The 23,078-nt window shown below is 45.3% G+C and overlaps 5 protein-coding genes across 25 annotated transcripts in view; 3 read left to right on the plus strand and 2 right to left on the minus strand.

Moving 5' to 3' along the window:
- The window catches only part of LOC6731051 (nesprin-1), a 101,955-nt gene extending 92,129 nt beyond the window's left edge, over positions 1 to 9,826 (plus strand). For 12 of the 20 annotated variants that reach the window (XM_039297143.2, XM_044923944.1, XM_039297197.2 and 9 more), the window contains 8 exons: positions 240 to 545; positions 2,019 to 2,276; positions 3,476 to 6,435; positions 6,908 to 6,946; positions 7,256 to 7,882; positions 8,588 to 8,729; positions 8,974 to 9,041; positions 9,248 to 9,826. In XM_039297143.2, coding sequence (XP_039153077.1) covers positions 240 to 545; positions 2,019 to 2,276; positions 3,476 to 6,435; positions 6,908 to 6,946; positions 7,256 to 7,882; positions 8,588 to 8,729; positions 8,974 to 9,041; positions 9,248 to 9,491 — 4,644 coding nt within the window. In that variant the 3' untranslated portion in view covers positions 9,492 to 9,826. The remainder of the gene's footprint in view (positions 1 to 239; positions 546 to 2,018; positions 2,277 to 3,475; positions 6,436 to 6,907; positions 6,947 to 7,255; positions 7,883 to 8,587; positions 8,730 to 8,973; positions 9,042 to 9,247) is intronic. The other 8 variants (XM_044923945.1, XM_044923946.1, XM_039297125.2 and 5 more) reach the window with 4 other exon arrangements.
- Positions 9,827 to 11,347: 1,521 nt separating this feature from the next.
- LOC6731055 lies at positions 11,348 to 16,478 on the plus strand. The gene is made up of 11 exons (XM_039294664.2): positions 11,348 to 11,556; positions 11,661 to 11,799; positions 11,856 to 12,648; positions 12,715 to 12,987; positions 13,046 to 13,206; positions 14,480 to 14,733; positions 14,787 to 14,925; positions 14,990 to 15,097; positions 15,227 to 15,857; positions 15,917 to 16,186; positions 16,246 to 16,478. The coding sequence occupies exons 1-11, from the start codon at positions 11,363 to 11,365 to the stop codon at positions 16,410 to 16,412; spliced, it is 3,129 nt and encodes a 1,042-aa protein (XP_039150598.1). The 5' UTR covers positions 11,348 to 11,362; the 3' UTR covers positions 16,413 to 16,478.
- LOC6731056 (TBC1 domain family member 19) lies at positions 16,450 to 18,784 on the minus strand. 2 transcript variants are annotated; one of them, XM_002078179.4, is made up of 7 exons: positions 18,346 to 18,784; positions 17,860 to 18,046; positions 17,713 to 17,806; positions 17,407 to 17,659; positions 16,881 to 17,350; positions 16,743 to 16,824; positions 16,450 to 16,690 (listed from the first exon to the last, which is right to left on the minus strand). In XM_002078179.4, exons 1-7 carry the CDS (start codon positions 18,613 to 18,615, stop codon positions 16,517 to 16,519), a joined length of 1,530 nt encoding a protein of 509 aa, XP_002078215.1. In that variant the 5' UTR covers positions 18,616 to 18,784; the 3' UTR covers positions 16,450 to 16,516. The 2 variants fall into 2 exon arrangements, with proteins under 2 accessions (XP_002078215.1, XP_016023576.1); XM_016178967.3 differs by lacking the exon at positions 18,346 to 18,784 and adding an exon at positions 18,107 to 18,199.
- Positions 18,785 to 19,262: 478 nt separating this feature from the next.
- On the minus strand, positions 19,263 to 20,642 carry LOC6731057 (pancreatic lipase-related protein 2). Its single transcript, XM_016178966.3, has 5 exons — positions 20,533 to 20,642; positions 20,381 to 20,483; positions 19,751 to 20,328; positions 19,520 to 19,688; positions 19,263 to 19,466 (listed from the first exon to the last, which is right to left on the minus strand). Exons 1-5 carry the CDS (start codon positions 20,558 to 20,560, stop codon positions 19,328 to 19,330), a joined length of 1,017 nt encoding a protein of 338 aa, XP_016023577.1. The 5' UTR covers positions 20,561 to 20,642; the 3' UTR covers positions 19,263 to 19,327.
- Positions 20,643 to 22,256: 1,614 nt separating this feature from the next.
- Positions 22,257 to 23,066, plus strand: LOC6731058 (troponin C). The gene is made up of 3 exons (XM_002078181.3): positions 22,257 to 22,367; positions 22,461 to 22,878; positions 22,941 to 23,066. Exons 1-3 carry the CDS (start codon positions 22,365 to 22,367, stop codon positions 22,967 to 22,969), a joined length of 450 nt encoding a protein of 149 aa, XP_002078217.3. The 5' UTR covers positions 22,257 to 22,364; the 3' UTR covers positions 22,970 to 23,066.
- The last annotated feature ends 12 nt before the right edge of the window (positions 23,067 to 23,078 follow it).

Here is a 23,078-nt window from a genome sequence, read left to right on the forward strand (position 1 = left end):
ATTCCCATGTAATTTAACTTTTCTTTGGGTTGAATGTAAATTAAAAAAGCTATCGGTCGTCAAACTTTCCCCAAGCTTTTTCGTAAGCTCCCGCCGCATGTGGGGCTCTTAACGTAGCAAGTTTATCGCGGCCCCAGTTGACGTTAACTTCGAACCGAGCGCGTATCTGCCGTCGCGGTCGGAATCCCATATACAACTCGACTAATCCATCTTTATACGGGCAAATTAACCCATCGCAGGGACTGGCTGGCGATCTGCATAACCGCGAGCAACTGATCGATGAGCTGAAGGGTGCCGCCAAGCCGCTGATCGAGAGCTGCGATGTCCAGATTGTCGAGCAGATCGAGTCCGCTGTCCAGGAGGCGGTAGTCGCCTGGAATGACACCAGCGAGAATCTGCAGCAGCTGCGAACCCGCTACCAAAGAGCCGTCGAACTGTGGGACAAGTATCGCAACGCCTCAGCGGCCGTCAAGAACTCCATTGACCAGCAGATGGATGCGGTCAAGTCGCTGGAGCAGCCCCTGGATGCCCTGCAGCACGCCAAGGTGAGTGCCCACAAATGCCGTGACCCGTCCGGCAAACGGGTCGTATGAGTGATTTATATCGCGTGTGGGCGACAGTGATGCCAACGACCTGTTTGTCACATAGGTAAAATCGAACCGGAAAAATATAATAATTGAACAAACAACAGGGACAGAAAATCGGTTAATATTTGTACATTCTAAGTACAAATATATCGATTGGTTGCTATTTAAAGTCAATTAATCTAATTTATATTTCAAGTGTAGTGTAACATCATTATTAGTCATAATTTCCGCTAGAGTTTTTATCGAGATCTTTTGAGAACATAAGTTATCTAGTTATCTAAAACTGATAAATCCGCCTTAGGTGTACATATCTTTTTTTTTTTGGCGGCAAACTAGGACAGAAGTGGGGCTCTTTAATTGGCCACTGGGGACGCGGGTGTTCCAACTAGTAATTACATTGATTTTCTCCGTAGTGCTCGCCCTATCAATTTTTTGGGCGCGTCAATGTAATCGGTTCGTAATAGTTCCGCCGTGAATGTACATATATGAGCTAACTTGGTCCGGCTGTGTTTGTGTCATAAATTATGCTTTGGGTAAATAAAAGCGACTTGGACGTACGATTTCCTTTTCGGCATTTACTTAAAAAATTAACGCATACTCGGGTCGCCGTTTTGTGTTTATTGATCATTAGGGTCATTATATTCGATGGTGTAATTATATTTTCGGACAGGCGACCAACTGTCATTTCACACAGGAGAGTTTATCAACCCGCTGCTGTTGGGCGGCTACATTTTCGTATTATTATAGTATTTTATATTTTTGTATACATAGCAGCTTTATCAATAGCAGCAGCTGAAAAACAGCGGGAACAGGTCCGCAAATGCCTTGAGCTCCGCAAGAAGATAAATGTGGAAGAAGATAGACAAATCTATTTCTTAATACCTAATCTATGTTGGTATTTTCAATGCCAGTTCTCTAAGCGTTTGTTTGCTTATGTAGCTTCGTGATAAAGCATCGCCAAAATACTTGCCAGATGATATCATAGGGCGGACATTACAAAGGGCATTAGAGAACAACTTATGCGACGACAAGTGGTGACCCGTTTTCCCCTCGAATTGAAATCGAAAGTGCGCCGGGCACTCACAGCCCTAATTACCATTGGCGAGCAGGGAAATGCACTCGACATCACAATTGATAAGGGTCTGCGGCACGAAATGGAACACCAGCCCGGCCGGCTTGGGCTAAATACATTCCGTCGTCGTCGTCGAGTTAAATATAAACCAGTGACATTTTGCCAGGCATCCAATATAATTGGGGTATGTTTCATTTAGAAAGAGCTTTTCGGTGGCGAGAAAGAACAGAAAGTATTAGTAATAGTTAGGCAAAAGGCAAAAGGGAATGTTAAATGAACACAATTGATAGATGACTGCTAATGAGATGGTTTCAAGTTGACCATTGAACTAATAACTCCATCTCTCTACATTCACACAGGTATGCCAAGACAACCTGACGACCCAGAATGACAGAATCTTGGAGTTGCGCGACATTGTGGCCAAGATCGCCGCCGATGTGGGCCTGGATGCCTCGGCGCTCATGCAAGGTGAATTGGATGCACTGGGTCAGCGATTGGCCGAGTGCAAGGATGCCATCACCACGCTGGCCAACGTGGCCGAAACGCAGGACAAGGAGCGCAAGGAGCTCGACAAGGAGGTGACTCTGGCCAAGGCCTACTTCAACAATGTGCAGCAGGTGAGTGAGTGAGGCGAATGAATGAAATTAGGATAGCACACGGAAGTAGGACGTGTATCATCCCACTGGGATTAGACCCAACCATCCTGACCAGCTATCGATTGTGGCGTCGATTTGATGGATATTTTGCATATGCCAGCTTGGCTTTGGCGTGTGGAAATTCCCACACTAACGAATACCGATTAGCCGGCAAGTGTTTTTGCTGTTGTGCTTGTAGCTGGTAGTTGTTAATCCAATACGAAGGACATGCTATTTTAAGTGGGTTAAAAGTTGAAAAAGTTTTTGTGTACCCTGGCTGGCAGCCAGACCACTCACCGTGGTCCCAGTGCTCCCTGCCCATCATTATTGATTGATAAGAGGCGTGAATATAATTTTTGAGAGTACGTTTCCCCAGTGAAAAACTTATAAAATCGTAATTGACACTTGCTGCCCCGTGGGAAGGTTGGTAAATATTTAATGACCATATGTGGATGGATATATGTCCTATGTTTTGGTCTTTGGGGCTAGAAAACTTATTGCGGACTATCTCTGTTTTGGTCTTGTGGTCATCATTTATCAAACAACTAATTCACTTCCCCGGGGAAACGGAAGTTGAGCATTTTATGAAATTACAAATAAATTAATTCTTTGATAAGCGCATTTTTTAAGAGCTCTAAAGTGCTTTCCCCTTTAAATCAAAGCCACCATAAATATAAACGGAAGCTTGGCTGATTAACGATCGTACAGCTTTACGATTCATTCAAAAAGGGGCATAAACAAGTGATTTCATTGATAGGTTGCATACAAGTGCCTTTACAAATTAACGTGCCAAATTGGGCATTTTTTGGTGGAACTTTCCAAGCACCTTGCACCACGGTGGGCTCATTTGCATGGCACATGCCAACCAGTTTGGACTCCACTCCCAATCCAACTCCTCCGCCCACATTTGCCCCCCTCATCGACGCCTCAGACAATTGAAGTTGGCCACTGGGTGCGCGTGTCGTTGGCATGAGGTCATTGCCAGTTGGCGGAAAGAGTTGCAATGTGCCACACCGATTCCCATTGTCTTGGAAGCCATGCAGTGGACAGACGGACGAATGGTAACCGGAGACATCCGAGCAGCCATATTAGGGTCAGGCCAATTAGCGATGCACGAAGCATATTGAAAGCTGACCACTGCGAATGAATAAATAATAATATTTTCGTTTGCCTCCTTGCAGGACATTTCCCGAGAGGCACCGCAAAATCCCAAGGAAAGCGAGGAGCAGCTGGCCGCTTTGCGAGCCCATCTCCAGACGTTGGCCCGAACGGAAGAGCAGCTGCGTCAGCTGAAGGAGCGCCATCAGAACAGCGAAGTAGCACCATCGGTGGCCGGCAGCGATGATGACGGCATCCTAGAGGTTCTAGCCCTGTGGCAGAAGATTTTCCAGGACACCTTCCAGGAGTACCATCGCCTGTCCACGCGACTCGCCCGAAGCCAAAACAGCTCGGAGGCTCTGCGATTGTGGAGGCAGTATCTGCAGCACGTCCAGTCCTTCCTGTCCTGCGCCATTCCCGAGGATTACAGCAGCCTGCGAGAACAGCAGCAGCTGTGTGCCATCCACCAGAACTTGCTCATCTCGCAGCAGAGTGTGCTTTCCGAGACACCACTGGAATCGGAGCTATCGGAGCAGTACAAGGCTCTGACCAACCTGCACAATGAAACCCTCTCGAGGATCATGCAGCGCAATGGTGAGCTGGAACGGCGGGTTAGTGGCTGGAATGCCTACCGCCAGCAGCTTGCAGCCCTTTTGGACTGGCTGCGTCAACGGGAAGCGGAACGCAATGCCCTACAACTGCGCTACATTCACCTGAAGCGAGTGCCCCACCTGAAGCACCGCCTGGATGCCATGATCCAGCAGCTGGATCAGGGAGAACAACAGAGCAAGGCTTTGCAGGAGCAGCAGCAGGAGCTGGCCAGGCATTGTGACGACGCGCTGGCCACCGCCATGCGAATGGAGCAGGCCAGCATTGGTCAGCGGATAAGCAATCTCCGCGCAGCCCTCAAGACCTGGCAAGGATTCCTGCAGCGCGTTACCCAGCTATCGGAAAGCTACGAGCAGCGAGTGAACCAGTTGCAACAGGAATTCGGAGCAGCTCAGAAGCTTCTGGATGCCAACAGCGAATCCCTGCCCACTCAGCCAGCGGCGATTGAGCAACTCCTAGGATCCCTGCGTGCGCAAAGGGTCCAACTTGGTGCCCAAGTCTCCGCTCTGGAGAGTCTCACTGTGACCCAGGAGGAGCTCAAGGAGTGCATCAGTCCCCACGACATGAAGACCATTCGCCAAAGGAACTGGTTGCTCTGGCAGCAGCACGCCGATCTGGACTACCAGCTGGCCAACCTGATCAACTCCATCGAGGAGCGGTTGTCCCTACTGTCCAACTATCAAATCAGATACGATCGCATCTCCCAGTGGCTGCAACGTTTGGAGCAACGTGTGGAAAAGGATGCTGATGTCACTGCCATGACGAATCCCGAACAGGCAGCCAAGCAGCTGGAGCAGCAAGTGAATTCCGAGCTGCAACTGAGGGACAAGGAACGAGAGTGGCTTCTATCGACCAGCCGGGAACTGCTCACCCTCTACTCCGAGCCAGAAGTGCGATCCCAGGTGCAACAACAGAGTGACTCCCTCATCGATCGCTGGCAGCGTCTCAAGTATTTGGCCAAACAGAAGGCCACCAAGATAGGAGAACTCAAGATGACACTTCTCCGTTTGGAGGAGCGAATCGCCCTGATCCGCGCCTGGCTCTTCGAAGTCGAATCCCAACTGGACAAGCCCTTGAATTTCGAGAGCTACACACCGAATGTAATCGAGGCCAAGCTGAAGGAGCATGAGCAAATCCAACGCTCCATTGAGCACCACAGCAGCAATGTGGGCGAGGTCCTAAATCTCGTAGAGATGCTCCTCAACGATGCGGACAGCTGGCGCACGCAGGTGAACACTTCCGGATTAGCTGCCTCAGCTCAGAATCTGGAGCAGCGCTGGAAGAACGTGTGCAGCCAGTCGGCGGAACGAAAGGCCCGCATCCTGAGCATTTGGAATCTTCTACAGCAGCTCATCAAGCTCACTGCAGAGCACAAAAACTGGCTGGGAAAACAAGAAAGCCAAATTGCCGGCTTCGAAAGAGATCAGAAGTCGCACAGCAAGCATAAGCTGGAGGAGCGACAGAAGGAGCTGAGAGCTAAGTTGGAGGAACTGGAAAGCCAGTCGGTGAATCTTCGCCAGCTGGAGCAGATCTATGCTAAGCTGACCATGAGCGCTGGCGTCGAGCCGGAGAACATCCAGAAGCTGACACTGCCCACCAAGGTGATGGTGAGCATGTGGCGCCAGTTGACGCCACGTTGTCACGCCCTATTGGATGCCATCGACAAGGATGCCAAGCTTATGCGAGAGTTCAACAACGCTCAATTGGAAGCCACCAACTCCCTGAATGCCATACAAAAGGCTTTGGAACAATTGCCCAGCGCGGAGGATCAACAGACCTCCAAGGCGGAGCCGAAAGCGGTGCTCCAACGTCTTGAGAGCCTAGAGAAGAAGTTGCAGGACGCCCAACAGCATGTCCAGCAGGCGGATAACCTGGCCCAGGAGGCCAAGACCAGGACCAAGCAGCAACCCCAACTGAAGCAATTGCTGGAACTTGTGTCCGCCTATACCACCCTTTGGCAGACGGTCCAGACCCGCATTGTCACCCTCAAGACCACTTGGCTGACCAGAGCAGCGCAGGCAGCCGCCTCTCTGCCGGTCAGTGAGGCAGCCAACGCTGCCGTCCAGGTAAACACCCTGTCCCAGCGGAAACTACGCCAGGCCCAACAGATGCAGCGGGAAACCTCCATCACAGCCAAGGATGCCTACATCATGGAACTGCAGACGGCCATCACGGAGTGCCAGAACAATCTGGACGAGCTGCAGCGCACGGTGGTGGACAAGACCCGCAAGCCGGGACCCCAGAAGATCGCCAAGCTGCTGGGCAACGCCCAGTCCTCCACCGAGTTGGTGAAGCATCTCAGCCATCTACTGATCACCGAGTGCAAGGCGGATGGCCAGGCTGCCGAGGTGGACACCGTGGCAGAGCTCACGTTGCGCTTCGATACACTGCAATCGCAGTGGAAGGCGCGACAGCAGCACGATCAAAATGCAAGGTAAGATTTTATACTAATTATTTATGTATTTATTGGGATATTTTTCAAAAGACTTGCCAAACCGGAAAACCATTTTGATACCATTCTCTCTTGGAGTCAAAGTGGCATATTTGGGAATGTACCTTCCCAATTGTGTCTCAAATACTCCAAAAATAACTATGTAATAGGGGCGAACGGCATCCTGAATAGTGCATCATACTATAGCAGATGACTTGTGTTCGTGCACATCTAAAAGTTTTCTAAATTTTAAATATATCAATAGAAAAAGTATCCCTTTTCGGTTTGGCAAGTTCTGCAACATTTTCCGCTGGTGATTTGGGCCTGTTCTTGACTAACCAATTGTTTTATTGCTTTCCATTTCGCTGTTGCCTACTTTCTCCTTATGTCAAAACACACGCACACGCATAATCACACTCGAATATATAAACTTACCCATGCTTAACTCGAACCTGCGCATTCATGATGACACCAGGTGCCACCTACCTGCATCCTACAAGTACAACTGCATCCAGTAAGTGTATCTACCTGTCGGTGGGCAGTTCCGACCTCCGACCTCCTGCTGTTCGATCCTTTGTTCCATGTTCTATGTGATTTTCCACTAGACAAAAGCTGGCAGCGGACTACAAATGGCCGCCAGTCTCCAAGGTGGCGAACAGCAAGAGGTCGCGGAGTAAACGCCCTAACTGCCTAAGTTAACCTGAAAGCCAAATCAATTGACTTTGAAAAGGCGAGCTTAAGCTAACATTTAATCAAATACCATCTTAATCACTATCTATGATTATTCAATTACTAATTTCTCCACTTTTATGACCAATTCTAGCGAGGTCGGCCGGCTAACGTGTCCGCTCTGCACACAGCGAAACTGGCAGCAGATCGACAACGATCTGTGGCGCCTGGAGCAGTGGCTGCAGTTCGCCGAGAGCACCCAGAAGGCCCAGTCAGCTCCGCCCTCGAACATCGAGCTGCTGGAGGACGTCACGCAGGACCATCGCGAGTTCCTCCTGGATCTGGAGAGTCACAAGTCCATCATATCGTCGTTGAATGTGGTCGGTGACCACTTGGCTACGCACACTTTGGATACCGAGAAGGCGCGACAGCTGCGATCTCGTCTAGAGGCGGACAATGAGCGCTGGAACAATGTGTGCATCAATGCCACCAAATGGCAAGGTCTTCTCCAGACCGCCCTGATGGGCAACAGCGAGTTCCATCAGACCATCGATGAGCTGGTGGAGTGGCTGCAGCGCACCGAGCAGAACATCAAGGCCTCCGAGCCCGTCGATCTCACCGAGGAGCGCTCCGTTCTGGAGACCAAGTTCAAGAAGTTCAAGGATCTGCGCGCCGAACTGGAGAGATGCGAACCTCGGGTGGTCAGCCTGCAGGATGCCGCCGATCAGCTGCTCCGCTCCGTCGAGGGCTCCGAGCAGCAATCGCAACACACCTACGAGAGGTAAGGTGTCCAGTGGGCCAGTTCCGAGGGCGGAACGAAACAATTCGTGGGTGCCGCTTGAGCTTAGGTCCTGGAAGGGTTCCAGTGTTAGTTGGGCGGAAACAATTAAATTCTATATATTTTATATGGTTTTAGTTGGTATTCTTAGTTCATTTGACTAGTTTTAGCAATGATCATTTGGAAACTGTAGATAATTTGTGCTTTTTTGATATGTGCCCTTTCTATCCTCGTAGAATCCCGATATTATTAGTTTCTTATTCCTTACCCAAGAGCTTTTCCCTATTTCTATTATTATCTACTATTATCAATTAAAGTTTTTAACTATGCAAATATCCCAAAACTCCCACTGTGCACTCTCCACCAAAATCCTTTTCGGTAGTTCCCGCTTCAAAAATTTGAATTTACAGTCTTTCAAAATTATACTAAAAAATATCCGCAAGGATAATTAAGCCTTTTGGAACCTTCCACAACTAAACCTTTTATAGCCATTTAAACTAGTAGAACGTATTTCAGCTATATACAAAATCAATCGTATCGATCGATCATTTATTTTTTGCCTCTACACATATTTTGTGTTGCCGTTTTTGTTGCGTATATTATTTTGTGTTGTATTTTTGGTACTCAAAATTCTTTCGTCCGCCCATTCTAACCCTCCATCCAAACATACACCGCCAAGAGCCCATGCAAATGTTTTAAATGCTCCAGAACCCTTTCCAGATTGACCGATCTCCGGCTGCGTCTCCAATCCCTGCGTCGTCTATCCGGCATCTATATCGTCAAACTGGGTGCCGTCCTCGGCTACGAGGGCGACAATCTCGGCGTGCCACTGCACATGTTGTCTAGTGAGGTGAGTCCAAGTGTCCCGTCCATTGCCCAACACCTTGGTTTCCTGTTCAAAAACATGATTTGTCCAAAAAAAAAAAATGGAAAATAATTAAATTTTTGATTTGTTGATTTGTGAGCGCACCAGAAGTAAGTGAAACCAATTGGCAGTCGAACGAGAAAATATGAAAAGAATTGAAACTTATTATTTATATTATTTATAATTTATTTGTTTTTCTTTCTTTCTTTTTTCTGTATTGCAAATATAGCTTTTGGATAATACTACATTATCAACCTCTTCCATGCAGGCCGCCGCACCCAACACAGAAAATGCAAAGTAAATATCTATAGAAATTGATTTTAAGTTTTTGATTCTCACCATGCATCGTAGTTGAAAACTATTTATTTATTTGAACAACTTGTGCACTTTATAGTTGAAACTGAAAAGAGCACGTAGCTTGTACCCAATTAGTTGCATGATTTGCATAGTGATTTCAAACATATTGAACATAAACTAATGAACTTATTATTATTATTTATTAGCAACACCGATGGCGGCGATGCTGTCGATGGCGATGTCATCAATACCACGGTTCTGGCGCGCGGTGCACGATTCCTAGGCCGCGTTGCACGTGCCTCGCTGCCCATTCAGGCGCTCATGCTGCTGCTTTTAGGTGTGGCCACCCTGGTGCCCCACGGTGAGGACTACACCTGTATGTTCTCCAACACCTTCGCGCGCAGCCTGGAGCCCATGTTGTCGTATCCCCACGGACCGCCACCCACGTAAGGTTGTCGAGTTGCAATTGGATTAGTGCAATCAAACACGATCAAGAACAAAGTCAAGAAACCCTAAACCCTAAGAAAGAACCCCTAAGAAAACACACAGTTTAAAAGATGCCTTTTGAAAGCAAAATTTGAAGTAAGAAAAATTTAAACAAAAAAATGTTGAATATCGAAATGGAAGAGTTGTACATTTGTGTAGTTTATCACATTTTGTAATTGTATGTAATTTTATAGTCATTCGATAGCTAGAGGCATTAATAAAACAACCAATTTGTATATAACCTACAGAACCGAACAGACTCGACAAGCCGAACATGAAACACGTAAAAGAATTGAAAACAATTAAAAATAAACAGTATGAACTAACTATTCAAACTAACGACAAGTAACGAAACCCTTTTGTAAAACGATATATACATTACACATATATATTTGCACAGCAAACAATTTATATATTCATATATATCCCACGTATATGATCCCAAGAAAACTATAGAGAACCCAAACATTTTGTATATAAAAATATCTAAGCTAAAACGAAATCAAAATACGCACACGAACATTTTACTCATCGACGCACGTTTTCGCATTTAGAGAGATCCTGGGCATCGGGAAATTGCGATCAGCATCCTGCCAATTTCGTGGAACATTTTCGCAGGAAATGATCTCAAGTTCCTGCTGCCAGCGATGGGCTAGAACGGCAAACAACTCCCAAGACAAAATCATGACCCACATAGACCAATCGCCTGGAGATCCTCGTGGCAACCAATGTCCCTAGTTTTCAGCGCGTCCTTCTCCCAAACTCAGAGCGATGCTGTCACCAGTGGGCATTGACCTCCATTTGGACTCCGGCTCCTAAAGAGCCCCCGCGTCAAAAAGGATCACTCTACCCAAGACCAAGATCTCTCCCACGGCCAAGGGTTCGATGGGATTACAGTCAGTGCGCCAGCCACAGGACACTGGGCTCGAATCCAATCCTTGAACTCCATCCCGACACTGGGGGCTAGACATTTCAAGCATTCCTGATACTCATTTCCAAATTACCAATATACATTGACCATCGAAGCCAGCTCTCAAAGAAAAGAAAATGGAAAACGTGCGTGCCACGAGCATTGAACAAAACGAAGCAAGTGTCCTATGCCGGTGCTAAACCAACCTACAAATTTTCTGTATAAAGAAAAAATGTAAAATGCGTATACAAAAACAAAAATATTATGAATTCATAAAAGAAGAGATTAATTCTTTGAAAAAAAAATCGTAAAAATGCAATTTGCATATTGACAAGTGACGTAAGTCCATCCAGTAAAAGATACCTATTTTGTTGTTAATATTTTTTGATAAACCTAATTATATTTGCCTTATACTTATCCAACTTGTTTATTACAACTATTTTCTATTATTTAACGCTTGAGCAATTATTATTGAGAAAATACATACATTTATTTATTAGACATATGAACGATTTACTATGTATAAAATTAAGTTTGATTTAAATGTTAAATTTGTGTACTTTGCTGCTTCTATCTGGTTATGAAATAATTAGCCGTTATCGAGTTAATATAATTTATGTAGCATTTTAAGATTTCCTTTCTTGTGAACAACTGTACCTTTATATGCATTATGATTATTAAAAAAAAAACAATAAAACATATATTGTTTATTTTATGGGATGTATGTCTGCAGCTCTATTGACATGACTGTATACGATTTGATTTTCCAAATTTGCGGTTTTTTTTTACCCATTATTTTTTAATTGACTTGCCATGCGCAACAAGATTATTGCAATCTGACTACTTTTTAACTACGATTAGATTGCTTCATGCCCATTTTTAGGCATAAATATAATCGCTGATATGTAGCTCATAAGTATTCAACATGTGCCTAGTAACTACAGCTCTTGTCCTCGTGCTAACCCTATTGGTGCTGGTCTACGTGTTTCTAACATGGAACTTCAACTATTGGAGAAGTCGTGGCATCAAGACGGCTCCCACTTGGCCATTTGTTGGAAGTTTTCCCAGCATTTTTACAAGAAAGCGTAATATTGCCTACGATATCGATGATATCTATGAGTATGTATTATTAAATTCGGTATACTTAATAGTTGTAAAAATCAGAACAGTCTTGTCTAGAGGTAATATAGTTACTTTTTGACGTGAACTTTTTGTTTTTGCAGAAAGTATAAAGACACGGAAAACATGGTGGGCGTTTTTACCACCCGAGTGCCCCAGTTGCTGGTCATGTGTCCGGAATATATACACAAGATCTATGCCACCGATTTCCGTAGCTTTCATAATAATGAATGGCGTAATTTTGTACGTACTTTTAAGTTTATAATGGAATATCTATTACTGAATTTTAATGTTCAAAGGTGAACAAAAAAACGGACATGATCCTGGGCAACAATCCGTTCGTGTTAACTGGCGACGAATGGAAGGAAAGAAGGTCGGAGATCATGCCAGCACTGTCCCCCAATCGAGTAAGTAACCTCATTAAGCACCTACCCAATCAAAATTGTATCTTTATATTGCGAAAGGTCAAGGCCGTTTACCCAGTGTCGCAGAGCGTGTGCAGAAAGTTCGTGGAATATATTAGGCGCCAGCAGCAGATGGCCAGCTCCCAGGGATTGGATGCCATGGATCTGTCCCTTTGCTACACCACCGAAGTGGTTTCCGACTGCGGCCTGGGAGTCTCGGCCCAGAGTTTCACGGACACGCCCACGCCGCTGTTGAAAATGATAAAGCGTGTGTTCAATACCTCCTTTGAGTTCATCTTCTACAGCGTTGTTACAAACCTGTGGCAGAAGGTGCGCAAGATCTACAGCGTACCGTTCTTTAACAAGGAAACGGAAGTGTTTTTTCTGGACATCATCAGGCGATGCATTACTTTGAGACTGGAAAAGCCAGAGCAACAGCGCGACGATTTCCTCAACTACATGCTGCAGTTGCAGGAGAAGAAGGGCCTGCACACGGATAACATTCTAATTAACACGATGACCTTCATTCTGGACGGATTCGAGACTACGGCTCTGGTTCTAGCGCACATTATGCTGATGTTGGGACGTAATCCGGAGGAGCAGGATAAGGTCCGCAAGGAAATTGGCAGTGCGGATCTGACCTTTGATCAAATGTCCGAGCTCCCGCATCTGGACGCCTGCATATATGGTGGGAAATTCTATCTTGATCTCTTAAGATCAGTTTATTTAACTACATAATAATTTTATATTTTAGAAACTTTGCGTTTGTTTTCACCGCAAGTTGCAGCCCGCAAGCTGGTCACCGAACCCTTTGAGTTTGCGAACAAGAACGGACGCACTGTGCACTTGAAACCCGGAGATGTGGTTACCATACCCGTAAAAGCTCTGCACCACGATCCGCAGTATTATGAGGATCCTTTGACATTCAAGCCGGAACGTTTCCTTGAGAGCAATGGAGGTGGTATGAAAAGTTACCGAGACAGGGGTGTTTACCTAGCCTTTGGCGATGGACCTCGTCACTGTCCAGGTTGGTGACTTGAAAATTGTAACTGAAAATCACATACTAACTCGATCTCTTCATTTAGGAATGCGATTTGCGCTGACTCAACTCAAAGCAGCTCTGGTTGAAATCTTGAGGAACTTTGAAATCAAGGTTAATCCCAAAACCCGCTCGGACAATCAGATAGATGATACATTCTTCATGGCCACCTTGAAGGGTGGTATTTACCTGGACTTTAAGGACCTTTAAATAATAGCAATAATCGTAGTAAGCTTTGAGCTGAAAAAAAAAACTGAATAAAGAGGAGTTATTTACTCGAAATAATAAAAATCAAAATTAAGCTTAAATAGATCAAAGCTGACTGAGAAAAATAAAATGCAGTACATTTTTTACTCATAGGCAAATGTTGCGGATGATCCACAACACGGTTCGATCGAGCACGGTTCGACAGTGATGTTGCATGCGCAACAAGTTCGATTGCTAGTGCGCAACATGTTGGTTGTAGGTTGGCTATCCGATTTAATATACTTGCAAGATACAAGATTTAATTGAGATTTTCTAATAAAAAGTAATACAAATTCTAAAATTTTTTAAATTGTCTAAAAAATTGATTTATTTATTATTTTTAAGAAGACATCCATGTAGAATAATAGGCATCCCATTTGCTTTCACTCAGCTCAAGGCAGCTCTGGTGGAGATCGTAAGAAATTATGACATCAATGTAAACCCCAAGACGCGATCAGATAATCGACTGGATGACACCTTTTTTATAGCCACTCACAAGAAAGGCTAGAATTTAAGGAGCGATAGTAAAATGGCTGAAGTGTTGTTATAATTGTTGATAAGATAATAAACCAATTAAAAATCAGAAATAAATTTGATTAACCACTTAGCCAGTTGCTACACATATTGTTTGTCAGACTATCTATACCCATTACTTTCATAAAATGAAAATGGGTATGTTGTATTCCCAGAAAAGTATGCAACTGATAGATGGACCTTCTGGATACGCCACATTGTTCTTTGTTTTCAGCAAGCATCGCATTTTGCAATTCTACTTATTTATTCAAATTTAAGAGTATTTGAGAGTCGAGGCAATGCTAATTTTCTTTTAATTGTTTATGGTTAAGGAGTCCATGTCGTTCAATTTCACAACCGTTTATTAAATTGCTCTGTGCTACTAAAACCGCTCCCTTAAACCACATCTTTATCTGCGAGCTATAGATACAGATGCCATATACTATGATAATAAGTGCGAAATGAGTGGCTGAAAAGTTCTGTTTCATCATGATATCACAAAATGGCTTTTCTTAACAATTTTGTACTACTACTTTGTGGCTCACGACCTAGGACTAGGTATATAGTAGCCCCTTGATCTTGATAACGAAATCAGGCATTATCACCAAATGGTGCAATTTTATTTACGACAACCATTAACAGCGGTGGTGAAGGCAATTTGATCAATTTGTTTACTGGGTGAATCCATCCACTTGACTACCGCGCAAGTTCAATTTAAATGACTGCGGCAGCTCAATTGAGTTCCAGTTGGTTTTCATCCGCGTTGGCGAGACGTTGTGCCATGTGTACGATTTCCACGGCTCTTCTTGTGATTGCGGCCATTCTGGCCTTGATCTATGTCTTTCTGACATGGAACTTTAGCTACTGGAAGAAGATGGGCATTCCTACGGCCAAGTCATGGCCCTTTGTGGGCAGTTTTCCCAGCGTTTTCACCCAGAAACGGAACGTGGTCTACGACATCGATGAGATCTATGAGTATGTGTATGGAGTTAGCTACGCTATCTGCTTACTGATTGTATTCTCATTAGGCAGTACAAGAACACCGATAGCATTGTGGGAGTGTTCCAAACCAGAATTCCACAACTAATGGTCACAACGCCGGAATATGCGCACAAGATATTTGTTAGTGACTTCCGCAGCTTCCACGACAACGAGATGGCTAAGTTTGTGAGTAGATGGTAGATGCATACTGACCTTAAGAGCCCATCTCATGAGATAATTCACACAATAGACCGACAGCAAGAAGGATCCCATTCTGGCGAACAATCCTTTTATATTGACCGGTGAGGCCTGGAAGGAAAGACGCGCCGAAGTTACTCCCGGACTTTCGGCAAATCGGGTAAGCTTAGGTTGCCCTCGAATTGTTTATTCAAAACTTATCTCGTGCTAATGTTTGTTTTCATTGGGTGCCCTGATACCCTTATCAATTGAAGTGCTCCAATCAATTAACGCTCTGCCTCCCCAAAAGGTCAAAGCTGCCTATCCCGTCTCGCTGCGGGTTTGTAAAAAGTTCGTGGAATATATAAGGCGACAGAGCCTGATGGCCCCCGCCCAAGGACTAAATGCGAAGGATCTCTGCTTGTGCTACACCACCGAAGTGATTTCCGATTGTGTCCTGGGCATTTCCGCCCAGAGTTTCACGGATAATCCCACACCCATGGTGGGAATGACCAAGCGCGTCTTCGAACAATCTTTCGGCTTCATCTTCTACACGGTGGTCGCCAATCTATGGCCACCAATCACGAAATTCTACTCCGTTTCCCTGTTCGCCAAGGACGTGGCTGCGTTCTTCCATGACATCATGCGGAAGTGCATCCAAGTGCGACGGGAAAGTCCGGCGGCACAGCAGCGAGATGATTTCCTCAACTACATGTTGCAGTTGCAGGAGAAAAAGGGACTGAATGCGGCGGAGTTGACCTCGCACACAATGACATTTTTGACGGACGGATTCGAGACCACCGCGCAAGTGCTTACCCACACACTCCTCTTCCTGGCCCGCAATCCCGAGGAGCAGCAAAAGTTGAGGGAGGAGGTCGGTACCGCCGAGCTGACCTTTGAGCAAATAAGTGAGCTGCCCTTCACCGAAGCCTGCATCCATGGTGAGTTTTTGGTGAAACCTAAAGTTATACGCATACTGAAATTGTATCTATATCTGCAGAAACCTTGAGAATTTTCTCACCTGTTCTGGCTGCCCGCAAGGTGGTAACTGAACCGTACGAACTGACAAACAAAAACGGAGTGAGCGTGAAACTGAGACCCGGGGATGTAGTCATCATTCCTGTGAACGCCTTGCACAACGATCCACAATACTACGAGGAACCTCAATCCTTCAAGCCCGAGCGATTCCTGAACATCAATGGCGGAGCCAAGAAGTACAGAGATCAGGGCCTATACTTCGGTTTTGGCGATGGACCCCGTATTTGTCCCGGTGGGTAACATCATTTTTGGAGCAATTTAAGTTATTTCAAAATTGATGCATAATTGCAGGCATGCGGTTTTCACTCACCCAAATCAAAGCTGCCCTGGTGGAAATCGTGCGAAACTTTGACGTCAAGGTTAATCCCAAAACGCGCAAGGATAATGAAATTGATGATACCTACTTTATGCCTGCCTTAAAAGGCGGCGTTTGGCTGGACTTTGTTGAACGCAATTAGATATTCGATGACGATTTTATATTAAATATAGTTTGACCAGTTGCATACATGTTATATTTCAAAACACTCTTAATACTTTAATTTTGTAACTTAAAACCACACTTTTAGTCCCGACTTAGGGCTAGTTGCACTAGGGGCAGCACCTTGATAGAAGATAAGTCTGCCAGAATCGCTTCGATGCTATCCAACGAGGCCACCTGCATGATGCTCTCCTTTCTAAAGCTAAGAATGATGATGGCGAATAGAGGAAGGATCTCCAAGCTATCAAAGCCAAGGATCTGAAAGGGAAGGGATAAGCAGTGCCAATAGGATCGAAGGTGTATTTCGTACCAGATCCCAGAGGACCAGCAATTGATCGGGGGGCAAATGTCCGGAAAACGCTCGCATAAGCCATTTAAAGACCACACGCAGGCTAGGGAAATAGATGGGTGAAATAGCTGTCTAACGGAAAACCCAATCCCAACTCACGGTTGTATCTGAAGCTCCCGGAAATGGGACCATAACTGCGGTTCATAGGTCTGCAGCAGCTTCTCGAAGAGCAGGCACAGACTGACAATCCCTTGAGGATGCGTGTTGATGGTGGTCAAGCGATGGCAGTAGCGGATATAGAAGGCCCGGAATGTATAGTACAGACTCACAGGCGAGTCATACAGATAACAAAAGGGCGCGGCAAACATGCAGATGCCGTGGAAGGGCACCACACCCGATGGAGGACCTTCGTAGGTCTTGCCCTTCACCGGGAACGTCTCGTATTCCACACAACCACCGATATCGGTGTCCCGCGAGAAGCAGAGCAGCACCTGGTAGAGCACGTCCTCGAACACAAAGTACTGGTCGTCGTTGGAGGCCGTCAACTGAATGTCCTTGAAGACCAGTTTGTCCACGATGTGATCCGTGGTCCAGACGGCATTGCGCAGCTTTTGCCAGTATTCAATATCCTTTGGGGGTATATAGATGTATTATGAGGTTTATTGATCCCAAAATCAGTAGTTACATAGTCATGTAGCTTGCTGTCCAGGACCGAAGCCCATAGGGCTCCCCTATAGGGTGCGGGTGTGCAGCCCTTCTTCAGGAACTGCTGGCACATGGGCGCATGTCGGGCCTCCAGAATCCTCTGGCACTGAACCGTAAGATCCGGCACTCCCAAGTAGCTATCACTTCGCAGCAGATCCGCGTAGTGGGCACGCAGCTCGAAAAGATTTTTCACAGGAAGTGCTATGTGGGAGAACTCCCATTGGGGGATTTGACTAATGAGGAAATTGATTATTTATCCAAATTACTGATTACATCAGTTACTTACTCTGTATTTTCCGTGGTTTTGGCGGGTCCTTTCAACGAGAGCAGCACCTCTAGTAAATCCTTTGGAGCGTAAACAGGCCTATAGTTGGCCAGATCTAGGAGATTAACCACGGTTAATTTTTAGCTCCAATATTTACGAGATGCCTACCCATATTGTAGTTGCTCAGTTCGTTCCACTTGGCCATAAAGTCCTCGCGATCAGCACTGATCCTTGGTTGTCCATGCAGTGGAACCTTCAGTTCTGTGCACATGGCATTCAAACTCTTCCGAACCCTTCGATCCCAAAGCACACCAGCTCTTTTTAAATATCCTAGTGGATCACTAACGGTGGGTTTCTATGGGAAATATATAAGTAAATAGCTTTTTTTTAATTCATTTCCCCTAGCACTACATACTAATGTCCCTAAGGCTAACGAACTATTTGAAAACTCTATAGTTGTGGCACTTCGAGATCTCTCGGTATTATGTAGCATTATAATTTGTGTTATAAACGTTAAGATATAAAATAAAATTTTGCATAGTCAAAAAGTAGAAAATGATAGGAGCAGCATGGAATACTATTAAATACCAATCCAATTATTCTTAATTCCATTACAGGAATTTTAATAAACTGAATCTCAGAAGTTGTACCCACCGCTCCCTGTTTGATGGCCAGGTTTTTGTCATCTGTTCTGGACAGCCGCGTGCGGACCAGGTTGTAGACAATATTCCGGATCTCCGTCTCCAGTCCGGCGCTCTTGATGGCATCCTCGAGGGTGTTGCGCATATCGTGGGTGTCCACGCTGGGATTGCAGACCAGCTTCTGCAGCTCCTTGTAGATGGGCTCATAGCTCTTAGTGTTCTTGATGGCCGCGATTACCTTTGCGGTCATGTGGTGGATGCTGGCATCCTGCAGCTCCTCCATGCCGATAGCTCCTCGACCGTTCTTTCCACGTAGCACTCTGCCACTGACTACCAACTAACTATTTACACCGTTCTGATACTGATTAGCCCCCAAACTTTGGGCGCTCCTAACTCCGTCGTTTGACTTTTATCGATCAAACTCCGTCGCCTGCTTTGATTTGGAGTCGATTCGATTCCGAGTCACATCCTCGGCTGTCGTCGCTTCTTGGCGACGGAATGCAAACACTTGTTTGGCTGCTAGTTTCGCGTTAGTTGCGATTTGACTCGTTCGTTTTGGCCGCCCCTCGCAACCAAGAAATTCTATTATGTTTCGTTTCGAATGAAAAGCCAGAGGCGCGTGAAATTGCTTTCCATATACATTTATTTTCACGCACACCGATACACACTGAAACTGAAACTGAGTGGCGGCAACTTTTCCTTTTTCTTGGCATCTGTCACCTGGCCCAACGAGTTGTTGACGTGGTCGTCGGCGCGGCTCCTCCTGTTGATTGCGAAGGTGGGCCAAACTCACCTGAACATGTCAGAGTGTCGAAAGTATTTCACCTGAATATTTAGACCAGGCCGAAATATGATTTTGAAAGGGTAAACATTTTTACACGAGAATAGAGCTATAGTATGTTATAGTTATAGTATATGTACATATGTATGTATATTTTTCCACGTTTATTTATGAAATAAAAATATTCTATTAAATGACTGGATAGCATCCCTTACTATGTTTCAATCATTTTATCAATAATATCATCGTTCACGAAAGTGCGACCTTTTAGCTGGCGGCTTATTGAGGAAAAGTTCTCGCCCTTGGCGTAAGGAGGACCATTATTGGTATCCAGAAAATACCTGCCTCTGGCTCTGCAATTAAATAGATAAAAAAAGATCTTAAAAAAATGGCTGCTGGCACTTACTTCGGATCGACGTGGAAGCCCATCAGCTCTACATTTTTATCAGGAACGCAAATTCCCTTGGCGAAGCTTTTGAAATTGGGACAGTAGAAGCCATAGAATCCATAAGGTGAAGAAATAGACTCGGCATAATAGTCTGCGGCTCGGTTATGGTAGCAGAAATGGGTCTCCACTAAAGTTAGAACAATGAATATGGCAAATATGGGTAAAGCAAATGGCCTAAATATTACTTACTCTTATTAACGGGTCCGCAGTTGGGCTGTGATACACCCATGTTCAAGTAGAAGTCCACGTGGCCCACTGCATCCAGTAAGCCAAGCATCGTCACATCCGTGTGCACGACGTCCACGAACTTGGCATCAGTGGGATCGAGTTTTAGAGCCGGATCCTTGACCATGTAAAATGGCTTTGCCGGATCGAGGGCTGTGATGTGCTCCAGCTTGTGTTCCGGAAGAAACTGTCCAATGAACCCGGCCACATGGGCACCTAAGCCCAAGCCAATTAGGTGCAGATCCTCAATTTTGACCAAACCGCTCTCGAGGAGTACTCGTAGCAACTGGGCAGTACAGCGAGCTACGTATTTGGCATTGTGCACCGCTTCCGTATAGCAGGGTTCATAGGCTAGTTTTGGATAGTCCAAGGATATCAAATTGTAATCCTGTGTCAGGAACAGCGGACGTAGCTGGATATTGGGACTGAAATCGCGGTGCCCGTTGAATCCATGGATCAGAACCTTGAGCGGTTTGTGGTGATTAAATTCAAAACGATTAAGTTCAAATACTGAAAGCTTAGTTCCCTCCTGATTTTCTTTTCTGCAGATACGGATAGATAATGAAAACCATAGTATAAAACCATTCAACTTACGTGTATAGCCAAAAGGAAATGTTGGCATTGGGACAAAATTCGCTTTGCAGGGAAAAGCAGTTCATATCATCTTGGCCAGCAACGAGCAAAACGCTCGAAAAGCCTAAAACACAATTACTTTATGACATTATTATTAAGACAGCCTGAGTTACCTATTAAGACCAAGATGCTATTCATCATTCTCCGATTTCTTAGAGGCCTTTACTGATTTATTTTATTTTCCGACTTTATATGCTCTAGGTTCCATAAAATCTTTTTAATTAAGTTCGTCTCGTTCAACCGACTAAGTAATCGGAAAGCTTAACTAATTGCAAAATATCTGCATCTATATACATATATAATATTATAGTACAACTACGAATTGAAATTCTGCATAAAAGTTAAATAAGATTAATTTATAAAAAGAGCAGAAATGGAATTTTAAAAACTGTTACATCAATTTAAATATAAATAGGAAGTCAGGAATTAATTAACGTGTTGACTTCGCTCCTGGGCAGAGCAATTTGCAGTGGCAATTGCATCGTAAATCTAGCCTTAAATTTCATGCCACCAAAATGTCAGCGTTCGAATTAGAACTTATGCCACGAGTGTGGCCAACACTCAACTCAAGCTATTTATACAGAGATACACATTTTGGGCATTGGAAATTATGCAAAAACAATCGAAATGACACTGTGTGAGTGCACTGTGGTCGCCAGAGCAACCCAACCCAACACCTCTTCCCATTGTGCCATTCCGTCACCTCCCTGGGACATTCCAAATGTGCTTCACGTTTTGTCATAAATAATAAAACTCAAATGACCATCAAAGCCACTACTGTGCGCATTTGCCAAAAAATGCCGTTGCCGGAAGGTTACCCACTCGTACAGAACTATCCAAATCCGAACCCATGCCCAAAGAACCACATCTACATGCATAGCATCGCCCACAATTGGCCTGTCCATCTAGCGTGATGTCCATTTGCCAGCCTGAATGCCTGTTTGTTTGTTTTAAAGCAAAAATCTAAAACCAAATCAACATTTTCGGGACCAAAGTGGAGAGGATGGAGGTTGAGGATCGGATGGGTGTGTGGTTAACCGCAGCACTAGTGGCTATGGGCAGTGGGTAGCCAGCAAGTAGTCAGCAAACGGCAAAGAGCCTGTGGAATTGGCTGTGGACCAGCCATCGGCATCTGGCCCACCACACTCATGATCATATGGACAAAAATTGCTATAAAGTACTAAAAATACAATTACCGTGAGAAAATCGCACTGATTTTGTGACTGATTGTGAAGACGTTTATAGTCGATTTTTAGTGACTGACTGAGTGACCGACGGACCAGGCCACGCATACAGAAATATGGATGCGAGGGTGTACCTATATCTGTATCTGTATCTGTATCTGTATGTGCTGTATCTGGTGTATCCGTTGTATCTGCTGCTCTTTTGCATAATTGTGGCGTGCGCTGTGCGCTCGTTTTTCCGGCTGCCAGCGCCAAAGATGATGGAGATGACGTCGCCGTTCTGCCGCCGACCTTAAGGCATCAGTACCCTCCCACCTTACCCAACCGCATACCCACCAATACCCAACCAATAACCCAACCAACAGGAGGCAGGCAGTGCACCTGTAACACTTTGATCTGATTTAGATCAGCGTCTGGCCAGAATCAGTCTGCGCATCCGCCTCCACCTTCACCTCCACCTCTGTACCCACCGCCACCTCCACCGGTTCACATTCCAATGGCTGTTAATAAAGTGCTTTGCCGAAAAGCCAAACCAACAATAACCCATGGATGGGATGCTCTGCTCCGCTGCTCCTCTGCCGACGAGGTGTACAACGCTGCGTATGAGTGACGCTTCCACTAAGCGAAATTTGTTGTTTATAAATAATGATCTTGGCCAGGCGATCGGTTTAGTGCGCGCCCGCAGGCCAACGCAGTTGGAACGCATTGGAGATTGGAATACTCGCTCGCTCGCAAATTGTCGCTTGGCCAACAGATACAAAATGGTATCTATCGGGTGTTGTTTTTGCATTTCTCTGGGCGGGTGGATATTGTGCAATCGTTCATGATGTGATCGGGTTAATTTTTGGTAACCGCAGGAGGACGACGAGAAAATGGACATCATGCGCAAGGCATTCCAAATGTTCGACACACAAAAGACGGGCTTCATCGAGACGCTGCGTCTGAAGACGATCCTCAACAGCATGGGTCAGATGTTCGACGACAGCGAACTGCAGGCTCTGATCGACGACAACGATCCGGAGGACACCGGCAAGGTTAACTTCGACGGCTTCTGCAGCATCGCTGCCCATTTCCTGGAGGAGGAGGATGCCGAGGCCATCCAGAAGGAGCTGAAAGAGGCCTTCCGTCTGTACGATCGCGAGGGAAATGGTTACATCACCACCTCAACGCTCAAGGAAATTCTCGCCGCCCTCGACGACAAGCTCTCCTCCAGCGATCTGGACGGCATCATCGCTGAGATTGACACTGATGGATCCGGTACCGTGGACTTTGATGGTAAGTTTCCCCTACAAATTTCCAAATATGTGATGCTGACTAATTGCCATTTTCGATCACAGAATTCATGGAGATGATGGCGGGCGAGTAGAGGAATCACGAACGCTGATAAAACCAACAGAAAATCAAGCTTTTTGGTTTAATTATAATTTTTTATTATTTTTAAATAAATTAACTAACCGCTTTAATACAAACTTTAG

This window comes from Drosophila simulans, chromosome 2L, assembly GCF_016746395.2.
Source record: "Drosophila simulans strain w501 chromosome 2L, Prin_Dsim_3.1, whole genome shotgun sequence".
Lineage (NCBI taxonomy): Eukaryota > Metazoa > Arthropoda > Insecta > Diptera > Drosophilidae > Drosophila > Drosophila simulans.